The sequence below is a fragment of the Piliocolobus tephrosceles genome, chromosome 20 (assembly GCF_002776525.5).
Source record: "Piliocolobus tephrosceles isolate RC106 chromosome 20, ASM277652v3, whole genome shotgun sequence".
In the NCBI taxonomy this organism is placed as follows: Eukaryota; Metazoa; Chordata; class Mammalia; order Primates; family Cercopithecidae; genus Piliocolobus; species Piliocolobus tephrosceles.
Genome location: NC_045453.1, coordinates 3161055 through 3171826, shown reverse-complemented (window position 1 = coordinate 3171826; position 10772 = coordinate 3161055). Strand labels below are relative to the sequence as shown.

At 52.3% G+C, this 10772-nt stretch overlaps 1 protein-coding gene across 2 annotated transcripts in view; it reads right to left on the bottom strand.

Annotated features, from left to right (window-relative positions):
• Nucleotides 1–4544: 4544 nt before the first annotated feature.
• Nucleotides 4545–10772, bottom strand: part of RSPO4 (R-spondin 4) — a 41826-nt gene continuing 35598 nt past the window's right edge. The window contains exons 4-5 of one of the 2 annotated variants that reach the window (XM_023220185.1): nucleotides 8036–8221; nucleotides 4645–4754 (exon numbers count right to left, since the gene is read on the bottom strand). In XM_023220185.1, coding sequence (XP_023075953.1) covers nucleotides 4645–4754; nucleotides 8036–8221 — 296 coding nt within the window. Of the gene's footprint in view, nucleotides 4755–8035; nucleotides 8222–10772 lie in introns of both variants that reach the window. The other variant, XM_023220186.1, reaches the window with a different exon arrangement.

The following is a 10772-nucleotide window of genomic DNA, read 5'->3' as shown; positions in this document are numbered from 1 at the left end:
GGTGCTCCATAAATATAAGATGATGTCATCATCCTCATCCTCATCATTACTATGATTTATATTATAAGAATGCACATTTCCTGAGTTAGAAGGTCCACATAGGATGGCTTGAAATATTCCTCTGGGCTGGGTGTGGTGGCTCACACCTGTCATCCCAGTACTTTGGGAGGCTGAAGCAGGAGGATCACTTGACCCCAGGAGTTCAAGACCAGTCTAAGCAACATAGCAAGACTCTGTCTCTACAAATAATTTAAAAAGTAGCTGGGTGTTGTGGTGTGCATCTGTAGTCCCAGTTACTCGGGAGGCTGAGGTGGGAGGATCACCTGATCCCTGGAGGTTGAGGCTGCAGTGAGCTGGGATCATGTCACTGACCTCATCTGGGCGACAGAGCTATTACCTATCTTTAAAAAAAAAAAAACAGAAAAAAGAAATTTTCTTCCAAGTGAAAATGGAGAGGTGTAATCCCCACAGGTCACCTGGGCCAGATGTCTGGGCAGGAGGTCATGCTGCAGTGACTCACTCAGGGATGCTGGGCTTGGGTCATCCTCTGAGTCAGATTTCCCTTCTGTGCAAGGAAGGGCCTGAGACAGGGAGCTGTGAGTCTGACACTCTCTACACAGCTGAGAAGGCAATTCAGCTGAAGTCCTCATTGCAACTATTGTTCCTTCAGCCTGAGGCAGTCAGTCCTTCGGTCTGAGGCAGCCTGTCCCCTGCCCTCCGCTGCCCTCCACCCTGCTCCAGTCCTGCTAGGAGAGAACAGCAACAAGTCCCCGTTTCAGAAATGCGCTCGTTTAGAAGCCTGGCTGCGAGCTGTTCCTGATTGATTGGCGCCATCCAGTGGCAGAATCTGGGAATGACATGCAGGGCTGGGGTGAGGGGTCAGGCAAAGATGAGGATGGAGTGAGCAGGTGGGGGAATCCGCAGAGAGGGCCCTAGTGTGACCCAGTTGGAAGCGGTGACAGGAAGAACCCAGCAGGGATTCCTTATCTCTGGCCGAGGGGTTGTTCTCTCCCGCTGGCGTAGCATCCGGAAGGTCAATAGCAGCGGAACCTCCCCCTGGGCTCTGCCCAGACTGCCCTTCTTTGGCTGTGTGACCCCACCCTGTTTCTGAGCTTCTCTGTGAACTTCTCCAAGCTTGGCTTGTAAGAAGGGAGTGGATGATGCCCACCTGACAGCAGGGTCTCCTTCCCAGAGAGGTGCCTCAGTCCTCCAGAGAATGTGGGAGAAGCTGAGATTTGAAAGGATTGGAGCTGGGGGACAGGGAATGTCTGAGATGGAAAGGTTATAGGAGGGGCTTGGGCCCTGAAGAAATTTCATCTTGTAATCTGAAAATATTAAAAAACCGCCACAGCCCCCACCTGAGGACAGAGGACCAGGCCCCCCGAGGGGAAAGAACATGGCCAGGGGATTGCAGGACTGGAAACTTCCACTCTTATCTTGGTCTTTTAGAACCGTGAAAATTAGAACGCTCAGCATCCTACAATTGGAATCTTAACAGGAAACACTATATAGTGTATGTATGTGTGTGTGTGTGTATACATACATATATTTATTTGTATATGGGCTGGACATGGTGGCTCATGCCTGTAATCCCAGCACTTTGGGAGGCTGAGGTGGGAAGATCATTTGAGGCCAGGAGTTCAAAACCAGCCTGGGCAACCTATTGAGACCCCCCATCTCTACAAAAAAAATTAAAAATTAGCTGGGTGTGGTGGTGTACGCCTGTAGTCCCAGCTACTTGGGAGGCTGAGGCAGGAGGCTTGCTTGAGGCCAGGAGTTTGAGGCTGCAGTGAGTTGTGATTGCACCACTGCACTCCAACCTGGGTGACAGACCAAGATCCTGCCTTAAAATAAAAATAAAAATAAAAAGATACATATACATACACACACACATACACACTAAACTCTATAGCATCAGATCATTGAGCCTTGAGGTCAGAATCAGAATTGCAGGCACAAATCTAGACTCAGCCCTCTGAGCTGGAAGTCATCTGAGAGCCACCTCTCCCCTCAGCTTGTCTTTGAATGAATGTTTGCTCCTAAACGTGTTCACAATGAATAGATCTGGGGGAGGGCCCTAAAATCTGAATTTCTAAAAAGCTCTCCAGGGGATGCTGTTGCTGGGTCTTCCAGATTTCGGCAACAGATTCAATTTAGTCATGCTTCCTCTTCATCACATGGGGAAACTGAGGCCCGGGAAGTGGAAGTGACTTGACCTAGACCCTACCAGACAGCTGGTGACAGGCTGGAGCTCCCAACTTGCCTCCCAATGCCAAGGCCACTCTCACTAGCACCCCAGGGTGTTTAGATGGCCCCGTGGGACTGTCAGCCTCCTAGGTGCCCCTGGTCCCTGAGACATGTGGCTCGTGAGACTGCGAGGTTCTGGGGCTCGAGGTGTTACCCTCTTCTGCCTCTGGCTGAACCTGCTTCTTGAGAGTGGCCTGGAGGGGCTAAGGGCCCGTCTTCTTTTGTCAGCTCCCCCCAAGCTGAAACCCCACCCCATCCCCAATACACCCTGACCCCTCTCAGCCCCAAGCATTCCTGCAAAAACCACTGCACATGTTTTAAATTCTGCTACTCCAAACTCATCAGTATCATGGTTTTGCAACACCCTCTTGATGCTCGAGAAGCATTTGCAAGTTTCTTTTCCCTTTATTAAAAAAATTTTTAAAAAAGTTAGGGTCTTGAAACAATAACAACAGAGCATTTCAGAGGCACAAACGTTTGCAGAAGAGAAGCTGGTGGCCTGGCCAGGCGAAGGAGGGGGCTCTAACTGTTCTCAGGGAGGTGAGAGGAGGGAAGTCAGAGAGAGAGTGGGCCTGGGGAGGGTCAGCCAGGGGCTCCCCAGCTGCCAGGTGGAGGGCAGGTCTGAGGGTGGGTGCTCTCTTGGGGTAGGGGATATAATATTTCGTCACCTAGAGCCTCTCCCCCAGCCTGCTGACCACTTTCCTTCCCCAGGCCACCCCTGGGCCCCTTGGAGCTCCGACTCTGGCTTCTCCTGCCCATTCCTGTCCCAGCCACAGAGCCCTATGTGTTCAGGCCAGCCAGTCACAGCAAATACAAATCCCCTTTCTGAAGATTCCGGGGAGCAGGGCAGGAAGAGGGTGTTATGATGGCAGAAGGACAGGCAGGGAGGACAGACTGGTTTCCAAGCTGGGTCTGACCTGGAGACTCCCCGCAGCGTCCTTCCTGCCTAGGGCGAGGGGCATCACAGCGAAGCACAGATGCTCAAGTCACTGGTGGTGGGTGTGGGCGAGTGCGGTGGTGGGTGTGGGTGAGTGCGGTGGTGGTAGTGGGTATGGGCGAGTGCGCGGATTTTGCCTTGCTCCCAACCCACAATTTCCTATATTTCCCCCCTCAAATGACCCCCAAAGTCTCCTCTCGGCTGTGAATGTGCTGAGCAGAGCCGTCAGGTAGAAGCAGAGCCTGAAGGATTCCTGTGTGACCCTGGGCAAGCCCCTTCCTTCTCCGGCCTGTTTCCCCACACGGGCAGGAGGCGCTGAAGTGGTGAACGGAGCCGCTGGATAATCTCAGCTTTCCTTTCCATTTCAATGGCCTCTTCTGGGCTGGGCAGGTGGATCCCCCAGCAGTGACAGTTCACCTGATCCAGCTCGGGAAAAAGGGGCATGGGACCCATGAGACGGAGGCCTGTCGGGCATTGCTGATGAGGGTGGCAGGCAGCGTGCAGAGGATGACCTGGCTGGCCCAGGGCTGGCAGCCCAGCCAGAGGCCAGGTCGTGGGCCCCATGGCCAGCTGGGGGAAGTGTCCAGGCCAGGCTTCTGGAAGCCCTGGAGCCTTGCCCAGCCAGTTCCTCGGGGTGGCTGGTGGCTGAGGGCTGTGGAAATGGCCTCCGGGGACTGTCCAGAGAACCAGGTACTCACAGCTCAGGGTCCTGGAGCCTCCCCCAGAGCAGAAGCAAGGCCCTCAGGACTCACCCTTGCTGTGCCCCAGCTTTGCCCTCTGGAAACCCTTTCTCTGCAAAGATGGGGTCAGGGAAAGTCCTGGGAAAAGATGTTTGCTCACTGCAAGCTCCGCCTCCCGGGTTTACGCCATTCTCCTGCCTCAGCCTCCGGAGTAGCTGGGACTACAGGCGCCCGCCACCTCGCCCGGCTAGTTTTTGTATTTTTAGTAGAGACGGGGTGGATGGTCTCGATCTCCTGACCTCGTGATCCGCCCGTCTCGGCCTCCCAAAGTGCTGGGATTACAGGCTTGAGCCACCGCGCCCGGCCGATGTTTGCTTTCTTTAAGTTGTAGTTAGAGAGAGCTGCAGGGGAGGGCACAGGCTTATGGTCCCTCTTAAAGTGTGTGTGAGAGGGAGAGAAGACGAGGGAGAGAGAGAAGGACGTGGTGAAGGACAGGAAGAAACACAGAAAGAAAAAGAAAGATAAAAGACAAGTGAGAAAGAAGAGGAAAGAAGGGAAGGAGGGAGGGAGAAAGGAGAGGAGAATGCAGGTGGAAGAAGTAAAGTAAATAAAAAAGAAAAAGAAAGGGAAGGTAGATTGACAGAAAAATGATAGAAGGGTGGAAAGAAAGAGAGGACAAATGGAGAAGACGGAGGAGGAAGGGTAAAAGGAGAGGAGGAGGAGCAGGAGGAGGTGCACAGGGGCCGAGGACTAGGACCAGAGAGCCGGGACAGCTGGCGGTCAGGGCTGCAGGCCGGGCTGGCGCGGCCTCACGTCCAGCCTGTGGTCCAGCTTCCTGTCCTTGCGTGGGCGCCGGTCCTTCCTGCCCTTCTTCTGGCCGGAGCTCCTCTCTGCAACGAGAGCACAGGGCACTCATTTAGGCACTGACCTTGCAGTCCCTCCTGTTGAGAGTTTGGACCGCGGGCTAAGTTACCCCAAACTGAACCTTTCTCTCTAGTTCTTCAGGGAGTGCTGAGGGCCACTAACTTGCTAGTTTAGGCCACTAACTTGCTCAGGGCTCTTTTGTGCTGGAGATCTGGCTTGGCCAGGCCTGCAGGTTCACCTGGGGCCCCCCAGTCAGCACGTAGGGTGGCCTCATGGGAGTCCCATGCTTTCTCCAGCACACTCCTTCCATAGCCACGCAGGCTCTGTGCTGGACACTGGGCACCTTTCATCTGTGTCCCTGCACCAACTTCTCCATAACACTGTGACAACAATACTTGAGCATTTAGCAAGTGCTCACCGTATGCAGGTCACAGCCCCAAGCGCTTTATGTATATGAAACTCACAACAGCCGGGAGAGGCAGGTAGGGTCTGAGCCGCACCCAGTCCCGTCTTCTACAATTGTCTTCTCTTTCTCTCCACCCTTCTATCATTTTTCTGTGCCAGTCTACCTTTCCTTTCTTTTTCTTCTTTATTTCCTTTATTCCTTCCACCTCCATTCTGGCTGTGCCTGCTGCCCGGGGAGTTCTTCGGAGCAGTTGCTTGTCATTGTTATTGACAGGTGAGAAGACCACAGCATGGTTGGGAGCAAGGCCAGCCCTACGTTTCTGCTTTACAAAGTGTCTCCACACCCAGGACATTCTTCTACATTGCTTGGGCCCCCTTCAGTTCCCTGCAAGGAGCTGTGTGTCCATTTGAACACGATGAACCTCAGGCTCCACAAGTCACTTTCTGAAGGTGTCAGCTAGGCTGTTAGAGACCCTCCCAGCCTAGTGGCAAGGAAAGGGCAGTTTTATTCCTTAGGTGTCAACTGTGTGCCTGTCTCCCCAAGAGTCAGGACTGTGCAGAGCTAAGGCCAGGCTGCCCACTTTTGGGACTCCCCACGCCCACTCTGAGCCCTTAGGGAGCACTGAATCCAACTCCCACTCTGTGCTGCAGAACTGACTCTGCAGGCCTCAGGTAGGACTGCATCTGGAGATGGGGTGTGGGTGCTGCCTGAGTGGCCCTGCCAGCTCTGATGTGGGGGTGTGGGGTCCAGTGGCTTTGTGTCCCTACCCCTTCCCTAGGCCTGCCTGACAGCTGCTCATGTACCCATACAGTCACCCACCCATCCCTCCACTTATTTACCCACCTACCCGATTGCCGTCCACTGAATTGCCGTCCACCTGTTAACTCATCTGCTTACCTCCACACCCACCCCCATACCCAATGACCCATCCATCCACCTAGGCACCCACCCATCAGCCATCCATCCACCTGTTCACCTACCGACCTACCTACCCACCCACCCATCCATCCACTCATCCAACAAATATTAACTGGACACCGACTATGTGCCAGACTCTGTTAGAGGCACTAGAGAGACAGCTGTGAACAAGGCAGACAAAGCCCTTGCCCTCACTGGAGATCACACTCTAGTAAGGAAAACAAACACTGAACAAAGCAAACACGAGAATGAGCAGGCTCGTTTCAGAAGGGTGCAAGTGCTACCATGTGATACGATGGAAAATGACTCCTGGGAGGGGGACTCGTGGGAAGCCTCTCTGAGGAGGAGCCGCTGCAGCCGAGACCCGGATGATGCAGGGAGCTACAGTGGGGTTGTTGCAAGGATTAGAGTCATGTTTCACAGCACTGCACACAGCCAGCACATAGTAGGTGCTTTACGAATGTTTGCTGCTGTTGTGATTATTATTCTCCGGGGGAAAAGTTTTCCCCTCATGACCCCCCACAGCCATTCACCCCCAGCTCTTGGAGCCATGAGAGGTGCGATGTGGTAATGAGTGCGGGAGAACTGTCTGCCTCCTGTGTGAGTGCTTCCCTGGCTCTGGGGTCTCTTAGGTTCTCTGGTTCCATCTGAACCTCACTCCATCCTCACCTGCCCAGTATGACTCCCAAAGGCTCCCATCTCTGCTATCTGCACTCCCAACCCAAACAGCACAAGTCCTTCTGAAAGAGGAGTGTCCCTGAGTTCAAATCCTGGCTCCACTACATCCCACCTGGGTGCCCCGGGTGGCCTGGCTCCAGGTCCCTCATCCTTCATCATGACTTTAGATTCCTGTTTGCATGACGAGTTATGTTTGAATTCTAGGTCCACAGCTTCCTGGCTTTGTGACCCTTAGGTGAATGACTCAACCGCTCTGGGCCTCAGTCCCCTCATCTGTAAAATGGGGATAATGTTAGTAACACCTACTGCACAGTATCATTGTGAAGATTACATGAGTTAACGATTATAGAAATTCGGCACAGTGCCCAGTCAACACTGCCAATTCCGCGTAATTACTACTCACCATTCACATCTTACAAATACACCCTGTGGCCTCTCTTCTATGTAAATCAGTGGTCCTTAATAGCTCCCAGGCATTTTGGAAATACGTGTAGTGGTCTTGGATGCCACAGTGAAGGGGGTTCCTGTGGCATTCAGTGGACGGCAATCGGGATGCGGCGTGGGACCGTCCCCCACAAAGACGAGTTGTCCCCCATTCCATCCAGTTCTCTCACATCGTGCCCCACCCTCATGTAGCTGAAAAGTCTGCTTGCTGGGAGCTGAATTCTGTTTTACTCATGAATGCCGAGTGATTTCGAACACTTGCACTCACTGAAGACTCTAGGGCACCGCGAGTGTGATGTCAATCAGAGATCAGTCTGGTTGGACCTTACTAACCGCTGGTCACTTTTGGGAAATCGCATCTCTGATGGCAATGCGGCCACGCACTTGGGGCGCTGACCACGGCTGCGGTCTTCGCTGGGATTATGCTTCCCTAAGTGTCTGCTGGTATGTTGGGCCAAGCGCTTCCATCATGAAATTTCTTTTCTTTCTCCTCTATATTACACTTAGGGCACTATACTGATAAAAAAATTTACCTTTGCAAGTAGGCTACATTCTCCATGAACTTCATTAAGAATGGTATAGAAGGTACTCCCAAATCCTTCTTATTAAAAGGGGGGTGTTCAGTTTGAGAAGATTGGGAACTGCTGGCCAGCTCAATTTCCCTAATGTATTTGGGACTGAAGCCAGCAAGGAAGGTCCTCCTTTGAAAGGACACCAGGGAAGACGATGTGTACTCCACATGATGGTATGGCTAATGGTGGCCTTTCAGTCAGTCTCATAGGTACTATTTGTGGGGCAGTGTCCTGAGTCCACTCTGTCCCTGTGCCCACCACAGCCTCATGTGCCTGTCCTGGCGCTCACCTCCTGGGCAGGGCCTCTGGATGGGACATTTCCTTGACTCAGAAAGCACCTGGCAGGTGGTTGTCTCTTCATGCCCAGCCCGGCCCGCCTCTCGTACCCTGGTCTCCAGGCCCCAAGCTGAGCCGCAGGTCTTTCCGTTGTATGCGCAGGGGCTCCAGCTGCCCCAGGGACCCGGTTCACACTGCCCTGTGGAGTGAAAGGAGAGACAGACAGACAGGGTCAGCCGGCAGTGAGGGTCCTTCAGTAGGCACAGAATAAGGGCAGGGTTTGAGGGGTTCAGCTCTCTGAAGACTGAAGACACCACTTCCACCTGCTAGGAGCAGAGGGGGAACATTTAAAAGTTATTTATAAGAGCCTGGAATGAGAGCTAAACTAATGCATGCACAGACTAATATGGGCCTGAAGACAGAGCAGCCGACTGCCTAGCTTTAAAGGGGAAGGCTTCCTGGAGGAAGTATGAGTGATGTATGAGTGAAAGGGAGAGACAGGAGCTCACCAGGTGAGAAGAAGGAAGCCCATTCCAGGCAAGTGTGTAAAGCCTTGGGAGCTGGCCCAGCATGTTTGGGAGATGGGGCAGCATGAGTTGGGAGTGAAGTCTCAGGAAGTGGGGGGCGGGAGAGGAGGCTGGAAGGTTGCCTGGGACGTCCTCAGGACGCAGACACAGGTTTTAAACTTGATCATGTGTCTTTCATCAACATTGGAAGGAGGAAAAAGGAGGCCATGGACATAAAAGTTCTTAATACATATATATGTATTTTAATTTAATAACATTTTAATTTAATAATTAATGATTAATAATTAATAATAATTAATAAATATATAGTTGATAAATAATAAATAAATAATTAATAAAATAATATAATTAATAATTAATAATATTTAATTTAATAGCACATAAAACAATATATGTGTGTGTGTGTGTGTGTGTATACTTTGATTAGTTTAAAAGTCCATGAGAAGTAGGCACAGAATATGAGTAGCTATGACTACTCCTATTCTGTAGATTTGGACACTGAGGCCTAGAGCAGGGCTTTGCTAAGGGAACGCAGCAAGAGGCTCACACAGCAGACACAGCAAGTTCGAGACGCAGTGGGGCCAGACCTGGTTAGATGCACACATTTGACAAGTAAAGACTGAGCACCCAGTATGTGCTAGGCGCTATTCTGGGTGCTGAGGGAGCAGCAGCAGACAAGACAGACCAGGGTCTGCAGGCCTCCTGGAATTCACCATCTGGACACCGCCGTGATGAGGGAAGCGCAGGCACTGTGGGAGCCCAGAGGCGGCATGGGTTGGGTTGTAGGGGAGGAAACTCCTGGACTGGGTCTTGAAGTGGGGGTGGGACGGCAGAGAAGGGGAGCCTAGCCAGGCTCAGGGAGGGACGGGAGGTGCTCTGGGTGAAGGCATAACCCCAGCAGAGTCCCCAGGATGATTTGGCCCGGAACTGGGCAGGCTGGAGAATGAGTTCAAATGGAGGAGGAAAAAAATGTTGGGGGTGGAAAGACTGGCAGATGGGACAGATTGCCCAGGTCCTGGGTGAACTCCGCCCGAGGGCAGTGGGAGCCACTGAAGGGTCCTGGGAGGAAAAGAAATTGATCAGACTGTCATTTTGAAATACTCCCTCCGCTGTTGAGTGGAGAGTGGGTTGGAGGGACTGAGAGCTGAGGCAGGAGACGGGCAGGAGCTGTGGCCAGAATCCTGGCGATAGGCAGGGGGTGGCGAGAAGGCGGGAAGAGTGGGGCACAGAGGAGAGAAACAAACGGGTGGGGCTGGGGTGGGGAGAAAGGGATGAGCTGGATGGTGTGGGTTTGGGAGCTTTGTGCTACTTCATTTTCCCCCCAAAGTTCCTCCTGCCACCCGAAATATTATGTATTTGTTCTCGGGTGTCGCTTCTGTCTCTCCACTGAAATGCCATGTCCATGAGTGCAGAGGCTTTGTTTTGTTCTCTAACATGTCTCCAGCACCTAGGAAAGTGCCTGGCCATAGCAGATGCTCCAGTCGATATTTTCAGAGTGAATAAATGAACAGATTGGATTGAATATAGGGTGAGGGAGAGAGAAGAGTCAACAGTGATATCTGCATCTCCGGCATAGTCACCCAGGGATCAGGGAGCTGGTTATTGAAATCCAGAGGAAACCCAGAGGAAGCGTTTGGTGGTGGATGGTGGCAGTGGGAGTGGAAAGGAGGAACCCAGGGGGCAGTGGAGGTAAGGGTCTGCTGCTCAGGGAGGCTAGCGACACGGAGTCAGGGGCCATCAGCAGCTGGAATGACCATGAATGTGAGCCCAGAGGGAATGCATGGGCAGAGATGCACAGTTTAGATGAGAATGCCAAGGAGCAGCCTAGTGCAGGGACGGAAGAGGGCTCACAGGCAGGAGTATGACAAGGAGCTGTCAGGAAATAATCAGAGCAGCAATAACACTGATACTGACATGTACTGAGCACCTACTGTGTGCTGCTGGCTGCTGTACTGAGCACTTTAAATTGTACTAATTCACTTAATCCTCATAACAATTCCTCCCCATGAGGTAGGCTCTATGTTCTATTTTTTTTTTTTTTTTTTTAACGTTTGGAGAAACTGAAGGACAGAGAGCTGAGGTGGTTTGCTTAAGATCACTAAAGGGTAAGGTTTGGAGCTAGGATTGGACCCCAGGCCAGTCCTATTCCAAAATCAGTACTCAGCCAGGTGAGGCGGCTCATACCTGTACTCCCAGTGCTTTGGGAGACTGAGGAGGGAAGAC